This window comes from Perna viridis, chromosome 13, assembly GCF_037379345.1.
Source record: "Perna viridis isolate PV_CMFRI_1.1 ecotype Kerala chromosome 13, ASM3737934v1, whole genome shotgun sequence".
Taxonomy (NCBI): domain Eukaryota; kingdom Metazoa; phylum Mollusca; class Bivalvia; order Mytilida; family Mytilidae; genus Perna; species Perna viridis.
In genome coordinates, this window is record NC_142457.1 from 32527343 (window position 1) to 32543574 (window position 16232).

At 34.2% G+C, this 16232-nt stretch overlaps 1 protein-coding gene across 1 annotated transcript in view; it reads left to right on the plus strand.

Moving 5' to 3' along the window:
- LOC148600359 (uncharacterized) overlaps nucleotides 1-16232 on the plus strand; it is a 139778-nt gene that overhangs the window by 16036 nt on the left and 107510 nt on the right. The window contains exons 5-17 of the mRNA XM_088557441.1: nucleotides 1275-1418; nucleotides 2217-2342; nucleotides 3606-3675; nucleotides 5392-5513; nucleotides 6552-6668; nucleotides 6937-7152; nucleotides 8447-8593; nucleotides 9703-9874; nucleotides 10634-10912; nucleotides 12264-12395; nucleotides 13057-13241; nucleotides 14192-14428; nucleotides 15198-15305. Coding sequence (XP_088413567.1) covers nucleotides 1275-1418; nucleotides 2217-2342; nucleotides 3606-3675; nucleotides 5392-5513; nucleotides 6552-6668; nucleotides 6937-7152; nucleotides 8447-8593; nucleotides 9703-9874; nucleotides 10634-10912; nucleotides 12264-12395; nucleotides 13057-13241; nucleotides 14192-14428; nucleotides 15198-15305 — 2055 coding nt within the window. The remainder of the gene's footprint in view (nucleotides 1-1274; nucleotides 1419-2216; nucleotides 2343-3605; nucleotides 3676-5391; nucleotides 5514-6551; nucleotides 6669-6936; nucleotides 7153-8446; nucleotides 8594-9702; nucleotides 9875-10633; nucleotides 10913-12263; nucleotides 12396-13056; nucleotides 13242-14191; nucleotides 14429-15197; nucleotides 15306-16232) is intronic.

Below are 16232 nucleotides of genomic sequence, written 5' to 3' on the forward strand. Positions count from 1 at the left end.
ACAACTGTAAATCAAAGAAGATTTGGGAAACTTTATTTTTACAAGTTCCCTTTCACAGACTGTTGCTGAAGGGGACTTAAATTTGCACTCTGTTTGTCTGTACCTCAGTTAGTTTGGAAAATCTGTTTTCCATACTTCCCCCCCCCCCATGCTTGCTGATACACTTAAAAAAATTTTATTTGTGTGTACCAATTATCATGGTTAAGGGTGAAGTTTTCAGTTACTAAAAGTACTGGCACTTTAATTCTTGAATAACAATTTTTGTGGATCTGGGAAGAAACACAAGTTTATTGGTTCGTGAATTCGTGGTTTTGGAGTTTTTAGTATACACATCAATGGGAATCTACTATTCGTTGGGAATCAAATTTCATGGTTTGACCTACTCATGAAAACCATGAATATTGGTACCCCACAAACAATATTACTTTCACAGTAATAGATTCTTGAATTCATGGATTTGACAACTCTTTCATACAAAGGAATGAGAAATTTTCATTTTGTTGGGAAAATTTTGTTGTTTACCAAACCCATGAAACCAAGAAAATTGGATTCCCACGACGATAATACTTTCACAGTACATTTGATATTGGTACAATGCTAAACCATGAAAAACCAGATCAAGTTTGGACATTGTTCCGGTGCGTTGCTTTTTTTTGTCTCTTTGATTCTTTTCTATATGGTCCCTGGACTTCGTTTTTTGCATCTTTTTTATCATGCTTGCATATATACATTTGATATTTGGTATAATGTATTACCAAGACAAATTACATATCAAGTTCGAATTTTGTTCCAGTCTGTTGATTTTTTATGATTTTGGGACCTTGGACTTCAAAAAATTAATGTATACTCAGTTGCACATTTCTCATTTGCAAATTTGGCATGAAGTTTGCATTCTGTTCTCTCCAACAAATTTTCCTTTCAGTAGGGGATTTTGTAATGCCAAACAATACCCTCCGAATGTATGTTTTTTTTTGTCAAGTACAAGTTTGCAAAGATTCATGTTCACAGTAAACATATGTCAGTTACTGTGTCAAGACTCAACAAATCTTTTATGTGAAAATTTTTCACTGAGTTTACTGAAATTAGATGGAAGGACTTATGAAAAATGTCATCTGACTATATGATATTCAGTTTTAAAGTATGAAACAGATACAATTGAAATATGTTTGGTAATCATAGTGTTTTTATATTATGTTATTTACAACACTGTTTAATCAGTCATAGAAAATACACAGTTACTGAGTCATACTATTTTTAATTTTATTGTTTTCCAGACCAGCAATCCTGTTCCCAATGTCCAGCAGGGTACCAGTGTCCCAATCAAGGTGCTGCCATCGAGTGTCCAGCTGGTTTCTATAGTAACTTGGGCGATGGAGCATGCTCAGCCTGTTCTCCAGGGTCATACAGTAGTTCTGCTGGTAAGGATTATTGTAAATTTGTGTCCATTTGGATGTACCTTCACCATTTACTGTAAACCAACTTATTTTTGTGAGCATTTTTTTTCACTGATTTTGCCACAAGTAAGTTTTCTTAATATGGAATAAAAGATTGATAGTATTCAAGTCATGAAAATTAATTGTAGTGATTTTAGGGTGATTTCCTGTAAAGTGAAAATAAGTTAGTTTACAGTAAAACTAAATCTTGGAAAAAGCAGAAACCTATGTAAACCAAACATGTTATGAAGTCCATTTGTATTTTGACTCTTTGTAAACCCAGAACACAATTTTACAGAACAAAACTTTAGTCCAAAAGGGATTTTGTTTTGACAAGTTTCCCTTGAAAAGAAACAATTGGAAATTTGTGGTTACCAAGCATAATAATCTGTATTCATGGTTTATAATGAACAAAAATTAATTGGAAATGACTTATCTTTTATAGACAGTGTTAAATATTCGTGATACACTGTTCTTCGTGTGTACAGCTTCTACTGGGCAGCACAATACATTACAAAAACAAACAAAGCTTATTGATGAAAGAATTCCAAAGCTTAAAAGATGTTTAATGAGGACAACCAATTTTTTTTTTTCAGTGGAGGAAAAACAAAAAAACAAACAGTAAGATAAGAACATAGTAATACTGATTACTGGTACTTTCAGTTTAGGAAAATGAAACAAAAAAAAAAACCAAATGTCTTTATACACAAATTTTCACACTCAAGTTCTTGCTTACATACATGTGCAACCATATTGAAGTTCATAACTTTAAATCTATTTTAGGAGCATCATCATGTGACACCTGTCCTGAAGGAAGTAAATGTGAGAATGCCACATCATCGCCAACAGTATGTAATGCTGGGTACATGGCCGCAGCAGGATCTGCTGCATGTACAATATGTGCTAACAGTAAGTATCTACCAGTGTAATATGATATTTCCACGCCCTAAAATATTGACCCGTGTTTTTAAATATCATAGCAATAATTTGACCTCTCTTATGATATTTTAGACATTTCTACACAAGGTAGATTTATCCTGAGCAGGTGAAAATATCACTGCAGGGGGCTAAACATAGTACAGGGTAGCATGATGTCACCGCAGAGGGTAGATTTATTGTAGGAGTGGTTAGAATATTGCAGGGTAGATTTATAGTAGGGGTGGTTACAATATTGCAGGGTAGATTTATTGTAGGGGTGGTTAGAATATTGCAGGGTAGATTTATCATTTAGATTTATACTGCAGCAGGGGGTAGATTTAACATAGGATTTAAGATACAGGACTTTTGGTATTTTTATGTTAGAGGTTAAGATACAATGTATCTCTGTAGAGGATAATAGGAAAGTAGTAAGCAAAAGGTAAATTTCTGAAGGTAGAAATTTCACAGAAATGGTAGGAAATAACGTATTTGCTAGGTAACTAAGTAAATTTTAAAGAAGTCAGAATTATATGATGGAAAATGCACGAGTATCGTTTGAACTTACAGGAATAATTAACATTTCTGAAATTCAATAATAATACATTGTAATTTTAAATTAATTCAAATATATATAGATATCATTATATCTTGCTTCAGATTATTACAATAGTGATCCAATACATTACCGTTATTTAATGTTTTAATGAACCTGACAGTTTGTCAAACTTATTACAGATATATTTATCAGCAAATCATAAATAGAATTGTATCTGAATAATGTATTTTCTGTTTACAAATGTACATTTATAATCATTTAAGCTTTAGAAAAAAAGCTAAACATGGCCAAATTAGCAAAATATTCTTATGATATTTCAACTATTGCTATAATGCATATGCTTTTGCTTGTCTTAAAATAATTGAATGTGATATAAAAATCAAATTAAATTTTTTTTTAATTCAGATGACAAGAAATCAACATCAGCAATATTAATAACAATAATGATAATAATTATAATAATAATAATTACACTAACAATGATAACCATAATTACAAAACACTTCCCACTTTAACAACAAAAGCTTTCATTGTACAGTTTATTTTCCTGGATTGTTCCTTTACATTTAGTTTTTTTGGTTGTGTTTATGTTATTTGTTGGTCTTTGTCTTCTCACTATTTCATATGTAGTGTCTCTGTAGATAAAAGTGGTATCATGTCATTACTCTTCTTATATTGTTCTATTTGAATTATTTCAGATGAAGTAGCAAGTGCAACACAGGCAACGTGTTCACCTTGCCCAGCAGGCAAATCATGTACTGATCCTACGTAAGTATAATCATAGAGAGGCTGGTATATATGAATCACCTTGCCCGGCAGGCAAATCATGTACTGATCCTACGTAAGTATAATCATAGAGAGGCTGGTATATTTGAATCACCTTGCCCGGCTGGCAAATCATGTACTGATCCTATGAAAGTATAATCATAGAGAGGCTGGTATATTTGAATCACCTTGCCTGGCTGGCAAATCATGTACTGATCCTATGTAAGTATAATCATAGAGAGGCTGGTATATTTGAATCACCTTGCCTGGCTGGCAAATCATGTACTGATCCTACGTAAGTATAATCATAGAGTGGCTGGTATATTTGAATCACCTTGCCTGGCTGGCAAATCATGTACTGATCCTACGTAAGTATAATCATAGAGAGGCTGGTATATTTGAATCACCTTGCCTGGCTGGCAAATCATGTACTGATCCTACGTAAGTATAATCATAGAGAGGCTGGTATATTTGAATCACCTTGCCTGGCTGGCAAATCATGTACTGATCCTACATAAGTATAATCATAGAGAGGCTGGTATATTTGAATCACCTTGCCTGGCTGGCAAATCATGTACTGATCCTACGTAAGTATAATCATAGAGTGGCTGGTATATTTGAATCACCTTGCCTGGCTGGCAAATCATGTACTGATCCTATGTAAGTATAATCTTGTCATACCCCCACTCATAAAGTCACTGGTTTATTGGAAACACCTTGTCCATCCATCTCTCCATCATTCAAGCTGTCTGAATTTTTTTGCAATTATCTTGGCTCCCAATGAATGGATTACTTTCAAATTGTGTTGGGCTGTATATGGATTTCTAATGCTGTTCGATACCAACATTTTGTTTTGTAGGATTTTGCCAATTTTCATGTAATAGAATGATAGAGAAAATTTTCATCACAAAAATCATGGACTTAATTTTGGATGCAGTTTGGTATCAACTTTCTGTATGTGTAGTGGTATACTTAACAAGACAAAGCATGCAATTCCTTTTCTTTTACAGACAATTAGCTTAGAAATGTGCTATTTATCATGCAGCACCCTTGAAAAAGTAGATGCCTTTTGATATTATCCTGGAAAAAAGACAGTAATTTTAACCATATTGGTTACACAGGCTTTCCGTTAATGCAGGAACATTTAGTTACTGGCATCAATTTTCATGTTTTGTCAAAATTTTGTTGGAGCTATACAGATTGTCATATACAGTGAAACCTGTCCTAACAAAACCCCAAATAATCTGAAAATTTGTCTTAACCAGACAAAAGGGGTTGGTTTAGACAGGTTTCACTGTAGTCTGCTATTCTTAAGTGTCAGTCCCTGTAAGAATTAGGCAGTAGGTGAAACATTGTATGAAAAAAACCATCAGTTTGATAGTGCAATTTGACGATTTGCACCTTCAGAATCAAGGAAACCAGACAAGATTTTCCATATCATGCTAGCCCATTGAGTTACAATTTCATTGAATGCACTGCAATGAACATTTCAAGGGCTGATAACTCTGTCAAAAACCTCATTTTTATAAGGTTCTGTTGAAAAATTTTTGTGCAAAGACAGTGATGCAGAGATCAAATTATCGGCTTTTCAAATAGAGGAAGTATCCTTGCATCATATTACATTGTCAGATCGGTGGGGTTTTGATTTTTCCTATTTTGCCTGTTTCTTACAAACACTTGCACTTAATTGTTCATGAATTTTCTCTCTTTTTTTTTTAGAGTCTCCCCCACAGATTGTACATCAGGAACATATGCAGAGCAAGGTGATGCTACCTGTACACAATGCCCGGCAGGAAGTTATTGTGCAAGTACAACAGCCGCACCTGTTGCTTGTCCAGCAAGTAAGAATTGACTTTTATGAAAAGGAAGGAACTTAAATTTGTAGTGTAGGAGAGATAACTCTGAATTATCATTCATTCTACAGACATAATCTGTAAATTTGATATTGATGCATCTGGCCAGGGAATATCACGACTCGTGTGCTCAAAAAACTTACTACTGTATTTTGCTGAGATTATCCTTTGTCAATTGATTTACATACAAATAACATACATCATAGCAATCATTCTGTTGCAACTGTTGATAATTACAACAATTTATAGTTATGTGTATTCTTGGTAAGACTAGCTAGAACTAACCTTTTTATTATCAGACTTTCCATCATCTCCTTTAAGGATATCACTTTAGAAATTTTATAAAAGCACCTTCTTTATGTTTTTTTTTCTGGTCAAAGGCCACAAATAAGTACTAGACTGTCGGCCTAAGACCTGTGAAAATCTATTCAGACATGCAAAAATTGAAATAGCTTGCCCAAAACTGAGACTTTGGCCCAATGAAAAATTTCTTTCATCATGAGGACTGGTAGGTCATAACAAATTTAAGAAATGAACTCATCACTTTTTTTGCAATAAATGCCTTCTTCCATTCTTGATTTTCATTAAAAATGGTGTGAGAAACAAGAAATTTACTTTGAATGGCCTAATAAATGAACAAGTCTGTCCAAACTCATCTGAACTTTTATTGTCATACAGGATTTTTTTTTCATTTTGAAATGGAATTCTTTTTTTTCATTCAAAATTTTATGGTTCAGCTCTTACTTTTTGCAAGTGGTGGGTGTATTGTGATAGGGGTGTCTGTTTGTCTGTCTGTCCTTCCTTCCTTCCTTCCTTCTGTTACACAGTGGGATCCATCTCTAATCCATAAGTCTTCCTACATCACTGAATGGAATTGAATGAAACTTTCACAGAATCTTCATTACTTGTTCCTTTTGTGCACCTCCTTTTCTAGATTATCAAATGAAGGAGTAGGGGTATCAGGTTATTTCTAGTTTTTATAGCATATTTAACACTTCAGGTTCTGGATTTCTGTTTACTTTTCAGACCAGTATTCAGCTGCAGGAGCCACTGCCTGTACTGACTGTCCTGAGGGTTATGGTTGTGCCTCTGCTGCTGTTGCACCTGTCATGTGTAACGTAGGAGAATACAGTGCCACTGCTTGTAAGTTTACGTTGAAAAGTAGATTTACTATTGGAGTTCATCTGTTTTGGGCAGAATGGTAACTTCTTTTTTTTTTTTGCCTCTATAATTTTAAAAGTAGTATTTTTTTTATGTTCAAAATGTTGTCATGAACTTTCATGATATAATAACTTTTTCTAAACATTCTGTGATATAGGAAGAAAGACAATTTTTTACAAACCTTGAATTTATTTTTCTTAACAAACTTCATGAGATGAGTTTCTAATACCTAAGGACATTTATCTTTCAGCTATGACATGCACAACTTGCACAGCAGGGAAATATTGCCCACATGGAGCTGGAGCTGAGACAGACTGTCCTGATGGTTTCTATTCATCTGCTGGTCAGGGTACATGTACCCAGTGTGAACCTGGAAAATTCTGCTCTGACAAGACCCAGTCACAGGACTGTGCTGCTGGGATGTACTCTTTTGCTCTAGCTATGTCATGTACAGCTGCCCCAGCAGGTTTGTCTATTATTTTAATGAAAGTTCTCTCATTCCAAGCTGGTGATTAAACATGCATGTGACTTTCTAATTAGTGGTCAAAGATTGGACGTATTATGGAATACCGTCTTTTTGTCCGTTGTCCACACTTTGGACAGTAACTCAAAATCACTTGAACCAACTTTTATGAAACTTTGGTGAACTGTTAATATTTATTGATGTAAGTTCCCTTTCGATTTTTATAAATTTCAGACTTTTTGTTTCCGTGTTATGAATTTTTTACTAAAAAATGGGGGTTTTTTCAAGTTTTAGGACAATAACTCAAAAACTCTTTCACCAACTTTAATGAAGCTTTGGTGAATTGTTCATATCAATTTGACATAAACTCATTTTCGATTTTTATAAATTTCAGATTTTTTGTTTTTGTGTTATGAATTTTTATATTTAAAAAAAGGGAGATTTTCAAGTTTTCGCACAATTACTCAAAAACATGTTCACTAACTTTTATGAAACTTTGGTGAATTATTCATATTCTATTGAATTAAGCTCTCTTTCGATTTTTATTTATTTCTGATTTTTCCGTGTTATGAAGTTCTACTCTTTAAAAAGGCCAGAAACAGCCAAGGAAATTTTATTCGTTGAAAAATCGTTTAAAACAGACCATTTGTTATGATGATCAACTAATAAATATAAAAGGTACTTGGTAACCTTGGTAACCTTATCAGAAAAGTTTGTTTGAAACAAGATAGAAATGTATGGGTGAAACATCAAGACAACAAACTTAGATAAAATTGAGGTTGTCTTGATAGTGTCAAATTTTTTGTGCATTTTTTATTTACTTTTTTGGGGGGGAGGGTATTCACAGTATTTCTAGTTGATCGTATAAATTCGTTAAAAGCATAAGGACAAGTTAAAAGGGCAACGGGCATATCAAGTGCTTAAAACGCAGCTGTTTATTTGGGTTTGACATTACAATAATTGGACTATGAAATTACAATTATTTGGGTTTGACATTACAATTATTTGGTTTTTGTAGCTTTGTGTGATTTTTATGTGTACCAAGGAAGCTGTAAAGGAAGAAGGGTTAATAATTCAGATATGTTTTTCATATGTATTGTAACAACATGAAACCTATGTGAAAATTACATGTATAGGTCCAACATTTATTGATAAAAATCTTGTAAATGAAATTCATATGGAAACAACACGTTTCAATTTTTGTCAAATTTTGGCCTCAAAAACATTTATTTCCGTATCAGATCTAAACATACGAAAAACATTGTCCCATTCTATAAAATATATTTTTTTATTCCAGGATTTGAAGTATTAGACAAAGGAGTTGCCCCAGTAGCCTGTGATCCTGGAGAATACAACACAGACCCAAAGACAATGAATTGTACAACCTGCCCAGGTGGATCTAAATGTCCCACGACAACAGCCAGCCCAGAGGCATGCTCTCCAGGTAAGTATCAAGATGAAATTTGAAAGGTTGATCAAACACTCCTCAAAAACGTTTTGAATGTCAGTTCAGCATTATACATTTTGTTTTCTGCAACATACAGGAATATTTGTCTTGACTGATTTTGATCTTACTTGATTTTGATAATGAGTGAAATATCAAATTTTCCCTAGGTAATAAATTTCAAACTTAGTAAATAAAATTTTGTTGTTGTGATGGTCATGTGATTTGATGTAATAAAGATATAATAATAATAATAAAATGATATGTAACTTGGTGCCTCCCCATTGAGATGTAGTGTGGGGGTTCAAGAAATTCATACACATTCCTTGTCCTTGTCAATATGAAACATGGACTTTGTTAGCTACCTGTCCCTCTGTGTTACTGCTCATCAGTGTTAGCTACCTGTCCCTCTGTGTTACTGCCCATCAGTGTTAGCTACCTGTCCCTCTGTGTTACTGCCCATCAGTGTTAGGTACCTGTCCCTCTGTGTTACTGCCCATCAGTGTTAGCTACCTGTCCCTCTGTGTTACTGCCCATCAGTGTTAGCTACCTGTCCCTCTGTGTTACTGCCCATCAGTGTTAGGTACCTGTCCCTCTGTGTTACCGTCCGTCAGTGTTAGGTACCTGTCCCTCTGTGTTACTGCCCATCAGTGTTAGGTACCTGTCCCTCTATGTTACTGCCCATCAGTGTTAGGTACCTGTCCCTCTGTGTTGCTGCTCATCAGTGTTTCTGTCCATCACATCTACATTTCTCATTGAATTTGGGTAAAATTGTAACCAAAGGTTGCCATCACTGTGGACATAATGGGAAATCTGCGCTCCCAGATATTTATTTGTATGAATTACACTGTTTTGGCTACCTTAAACTTGGGATGTTTTGGTGTTTTACTTGGTTTTAGTTGAATAAAGCTTTTAGAAAATTTCAAAATTGATCATAAATATGGTAATCAATGAAAGGTGATAACAAAAATAACAAGGTTTAATTGTATACTAATCCTCAATCTTCCATTACATTTAATTATTTCTACACAAAAAGGCAACATAAAATTGACACCTGGTCAAAATGTACAGGCACTACACCTCTCCATACTTATTTTGTCTAATTCCAGGTTTCCTAAGTAGCCCAGGAGCAACAGAGTGTACCCAATGTCCAGCAGGGTACCAGTGCCCTGATAATACTGATGCATCTAAAAATACCCAGTGTTCAAATGGATGGTATTCTATAGCGGGAGATATGAACTGTAACCCCTGTTCTGCTGGTTCTTACTGTATCAGCGTATCGTAAGTCACTCTCTTCTATTTTAAGCTATTGATTGAATGCATATGACTTTTTTATCACCAGGCAGTGATTAAACTCTTCTATAAGAAATTTCCAACCATTAATATTAATATTACCTAAATAATTAAAATTTAACTCCACCTAAGAATGAGGCAGAGTTACTAAGACAGTAAGTGATTCATGCATATCTTATACACAAAAAATATTTTGACTGGAAACATTGCAGAATGCCAACATTGACAATTCTTTTAAAAAATGAAAGCATCCATGAAAAATGGATTTTAATAGATATTTGCAGCAAAAGTTTAGTTGAATTCTACGAAAGGAAAAATTCCTGTTAAAATCTTACCATTCATTACACACTATTTTAAAAGAAGTAAATCATGGAAACTCCATTTTATCATTGTTTTACTAGGGGCCATTTATGTCTCATTATTTTACCCCAAGCAAGTATTAAATGATGACATAAATGGCTCATTTATTTCAATACCAATAGGACGAGTTTCTTCATATTTTTTAATAGACACAGCCTATCTGTTGCATGAAATGTGAGTCATGTGTTTATAACTTTTTTACCATGACTGTGGTCTAAAGGGCTTTGCAGCACATCATATTAGAATTCATAGTATACAACATTAATATAGAAATTAACATTGGGGTCTTCTATATGGTATATATAGGTAGGGCAGGGTATGTCACCAAGTGAGCAGTTTTTCTAGTTTTGAAATAAAGCCTTTTTAAACTTCTTTTTAAACTTATAGGTCAAATGTAGAAATCCCTTGCTCAGCTGGAACATGGTCAACAGCCAATGCTACAAGTTGTACAGTGTGTGAGGCAGGCAAGATTTGCCCAAATACTGATGGCACAGGAATAGAAGACTGCCTGCCTGGGACTTACTCAGTGGCCGGGTCAACAACTTGTACTGATTGCCCAGCAGGATATTATTGCCCATCAACAACCACGTCACAAACTGATGCATGTTTACCAGGGACATATTCATTGAAGGCATCCACAGCATGCACACCTTGTCCTGCAGGAAAGTATGTAGCATTAAATATGTAATTTAGCATTGATGTAAACAGAAAAAAATTCATGACATGATAAAAACATGTGAAAATTGGTGTAAGGGGGATGTGTAATGCAAACCAAATCCATATGTAGCAAATTTATAAGTTGTGTGGTTTTAATGTATTATTTACTTATTTTCTTTTTAGAAGTTTTCCCTTAATTTTTTAAAACAGAAAGTTTCTTTACTTATCTCAGTAGAGTTAGAAGAGTAATTATTATACCAATCACCTTGTCTCTCTCTGTTACACTTTTTTTTGTAACAGATTTCTTAGCCTCTATTGGAGGCAATTCTTAGATGTGTGTATTGCTTATTCATTATGACTTGTACCGTGTATCCCTTTTTTAGTTTTGTCACTGTCACCCATCAATTTCCTGTTTACCCATCAACTTTGTAGTTTTCTAGATGCTGCATAATAGAAATTTTCTAAAAAGATTTCTCAGCTTCTATTGTAGGGAATTCTTAGCTATGTGGAATATTGCTTTCTCATGGTGACTTGTACTGGTCTCCCATTTTCAGGTTTGTCTCTGACCAATTTTTTGTACAATAATCAATTTGGAAGCTTTTTAGGTGCTGCATAATAGAAATTTTCATAACATATCGCTAAGCTTCTACTGGAGGGAATGGTTAGATATTTGGTATATTGCTTGTGCATGATGACTTTTGTCTCTCTTTTTCAGCTTTAAATTATATGGTTGAGTTGGGGTTTTACTAGCATGATCTAGTGTGCAACATCTTGCTATTACAAAAAACTAAAGAAACACATGACATTGTTTATGTAATCATCAATGGTGTCCTTAGCAAAGTAGTATTTTTGAAATACTAGTATATTATCATTGGTCATCTCCATTGGATGCTTGTAAAGAAAATCTATGAATGAAAGGATGATAAAAACATATAAACCAATAATAGTCCTTCTTCCAACATAGTTTTTTATTTTTTAGAAATTTTAAGGAAAGGGAAATAACTTTCCAACTCGACAGTCAATGGAGGGCAGTGGACTTTTAATTCTAATTTGGATTTGTTTGAGTTGTAATAAGCACTTGATTACTTTTGAATAACTGTTTTCAAATCATTCAAGTACTTACCGAAGTCAAAATTGTTTCAGTTTCTGAGAACAATACTTACTGTTATCCCTTTTCCAAGTGAAACCACCAACAGTGTTGTCATGTGATGGTTGGTTATGTCCTTTAGAAAACTTGATAACTTGGCTTGCAAATTGTACTATTGAAATTGATATTCTAATTGATTATTACAGTCAATAGATTGTGAATTCTTTATACTATTGGTCAATCACTCAGTAACAAAGTCCATTATCATTTCAGAGCATGTCCATCTACAAGCCAGGATATAGAGGTAGTTTGTGACCCAGGAACATATTCTTTAGACAACCAGACCGTCTGTACACAATGCCCTATAGGGAAGGAATGCCCTGATGTGGACACCAACTCTACAATGTAAGTATTCATGTCTACTTCCCATTGGGTCATCTCTTTAACCCAAGACATATGATCTAGGAACCAATATATATATATATCCTAGAATACGGTGGGAAGACATAGCAAAAAAGTTCAATTTATTTAAGAAAACAATATATGTAAATACATGTAGACCTCATTCCTGAAACAGTTAGAACACAATGAAATTAATCATCTGTATTTTCTTTGACTTTGATCTTCAAAACACTACTGTTAGAACATTTAAGTATCAGACAGAAGGTGATTCATGCATGTCAAAAACCCATTGAATTCATTTTTATTTCTTGTTCAGAAACAGTTACTGATCACATAACTAGTTTTAGTTTTTCATTTGGTTGTTGCGCTTTTGAGATAAAAACTATAGAATGTACATGTGTACATGAAATTGGCACTTGGCAAGAGTTATCATTCTTAAATTGGTTTCATTTGGTTGATTTTAGTGAGAGATGATTATATAGTTTCTAAAAGGTGCAGATCTGAATGCAGAAATGATTATCGTGATGTGAAAGTATAGCATATGTAGACTGAAAAAGCATGGTTTGTTTGGCAGGTATTTCTACACCATAAATTACCTCTATCATTGGCGGTGTCTGAATTACTTAAATATATATAAGAAAATGACACTTGTTTGTTATTTCAGTAAAGACTGTGACCCTGGCTATTATTCCCTTGGCAACCAGAAAGAATGTACTGTCTGTGAGGAGGGTTATTACTGTCCACATACCACAAAGGGACAGACAATTTGTCAGCCTGGGTTCTACAGTGCAGCCGGGTCAACTAACTGTACCGGATGTGAGGCAGGATTCTACTGCCCTGACCCTGAATGTAAGTATAATAGAGGGAAACCCCTGAGGTAAATTCTATATCAGTCTGTTTTAAGGAACAGTACAGACTATATAGCTTGGGTGCTGTACTAGTTGAGAGACAGAAGTTCATAAAAGAAAAATCTTAAGCTAAATGTATGTGCAATGTCTTGAATTTTCCTCAAATCTTCAATTTCAAGTGATCTGATTTAGTCTAAATTTGAGTCAGGGGGGTTTGAGGAAATCTGAAATTGAAATTTGTTTATGAAGTCTAGTCCTGACGCTGGCAATACATAGCAAACAGAGAGACTAATAATCATGTGGGCTCCACACATCACAGCATTCTGTTTCTGTTTAAAGGGTCTAATAATTATTTGGACTCCACACATCACAGCATTCTGTTGCTGTTTAGAGGGTCTAATAATCATGTGGACTCCACACATCGCAGCATTCTGTTTCTGTTTAAAGGGTCTAATAATTATTTGGACTCCACACATCACAGCATTCTGTTGCTGTTTAGAGGGTCTAATAATCATGTGGACTCCACACATCGCAGCATTCTGTTTCTGTTTAAAGGGTCTAATAATCATGTGGGCTTCACACATCGCAGCATTCTGTTTCTGTTAAAAGGGTCTAATAATTCTGTGGGCTCCACACATCACAGCATTCTGTTTCTATTTAAAGGGTCTAATCATGTGGACTCCACACATCACAGCATTATGTTGCTGTTTAAAGGGTCTGTTTCCTTTTATTAATTCATAGAACTTGAGCCAAGAGACAAATTATGGAGGTTTTTTTGCAAGGAGTGGTCATGATTGAAACAAGTCACACCCCACACTAGATAGAAATTTTGTATGTTATATTCTGGTGTGTAAATAAAGCATCTTACTGCATGGTTCTAAGTTCAGGAATTTTTAACTATTTAAAAAAAATTCTATTTACTTGAGTGAGCATCATTTTTTTTACTTTTAGATTCAAGAAGATCAGAGTGTCCACCAGGGACATATTCAAATGGTGGTGCAACTGCATGCTTACCATGTGATGAGGGGTACCAGTGTGCCATGGGATCAACCAGTCCTGCACCATCTGATGGACTTTGCCCACAAGGAGGCTGGTGTGATGGAAAGAATTTTTACCGTTGTGAACCAGGAACTTACAACCAATATAATGGATCGGTTGATGCCAGTGCCTGTACGATGTGTCCACCAGGTATGTTCAGTACAAATCCTTCTAAGAGTCTGCCTGGTGGTGATTCACCTATTAAGGAATTAATTCAAATGCTAAATGTGTCACGGCTTAAGATCATACAGGTGATGGTTCACCGATTAAAGATTAAAGCCAAACTTCTTATTGCTGCAATAAAATGTACTTTCAACACATATGGCACTATTGAAACAGTTTAAAAAGAAGAACAACTTGAAGTGTTCACAGAAGAGTCAAAAAGCCAGAAAAGCACCAAGTTTAAAAAAAACACACCTAAACCAGACCCACCAATTAAAAAAACACCTTTATTAGACCCACAAATTAAAAAAAAAATATCACCCATTTTGATAGAAAACCTCAAAATTTTTTGACACCAAATTATCCCTTATTTATTGTGAGGTAATGGTAAAGAGATAATTTTACATGTTTTATTGGAAATATAAAATGCCATATGTCTACCCTTCCATTTTAAGGTCACTGAATCAAATTTTTGCATAATGAGGGGATTCCAGTTGGTCTTGACCTTTTTAATGGTGAAAGAAGAAATATAATACATATTTGTTAAGTAGTGCTAAATTTCTATAATTGCCATAAATTTTAAGATTGTAAATAACTTAAGTGAATTACATGACAAGATTTTACTGATATTTTTCTCTCACAGATAAATGTGTTTTAATTGTTATGATGTTTCAGACAGAAGATGATATGTACTAAGTAAGTCTCCAGATTTGTCTTTCATTGAAGTCTTTGAAACATTTTGTATGGCTTATTTCAGGATATTACTGCCAAGGACCTGGAGAAGTTAGCTATACAGACTACCCCTGTCCAGAGGGACATTATTGTTTGGCTGGTACAACACTTAGTGTTCAGTATCCTTGTCCAGGTAAGGGAGACAACTCCATTAGTTAAAAGGTAGTTTGGAATCAGCCAAACCTGAATTGGATATAAATGGTAGAAACATCAATTTGTATTCATCAAACTGCCCCCGAAAAATGTTCAGTCATGTGTACTGTTGTCCTCATCTGCCATTGATTGAAGGATTGAAAAATACACCAGGCGTTAGTTTGCTAGTAATAGCAATTATTTTGTTTTTGATGTTTATATTACAGATGTAAAAAGATTTTGAAGCGTGTCATTGGTACACTAAATAGTGTACAAAAAAAAGAAAAAAATAGGAATTTCTGACAAGTTTGACTAAAGACTAATTGTACCAACACCCAGTATCAACCTGTCCTGAATTTTCTATTGTATAAACTTTTGTTCTACAAGACTGTAGCCAGCATTCCACAGTATTGTAGAACTGCCTAATTTTGGTCTTGTAATCTGATGCTTTATAGCATTTATCACTTTAAAAAATTGTCAAGCATCTGTAAATCTATATATCTAGAAATAGCTCCAGCCAAGGTCTTCAGGATGCAGCGAAAGTTTTCTGGAAAAAAATTACCCACAGCAAATAAGGTTACCATAGAAACCATGCCAAAATATGCGAAAATTTGCAAAAAAGTTCATAAAAGCAGGTTTAAAAATATCAAATTTCCCGCAAAATATCTTAAATTTTTATTTCATCCCCTGAAACTGTCCAAACTTTTTCCTTTGAAAACCCCATCCTCATATGTGCATCGCCGGTTAGATTTTGAGCTATTTCACTTAGTAATCCACTTATTAAATTTAGCATGGTAAAAAATTGACTTACTTTCACTTTCACAATGAAGTCAAATTGTCATTGAAAAAAAGCCCCTTCAATATTGAAAATATATAAAACACTGCAAAATACTTTGAAAAGTCCCCTTTTTCAGAAAATGTTTTATCA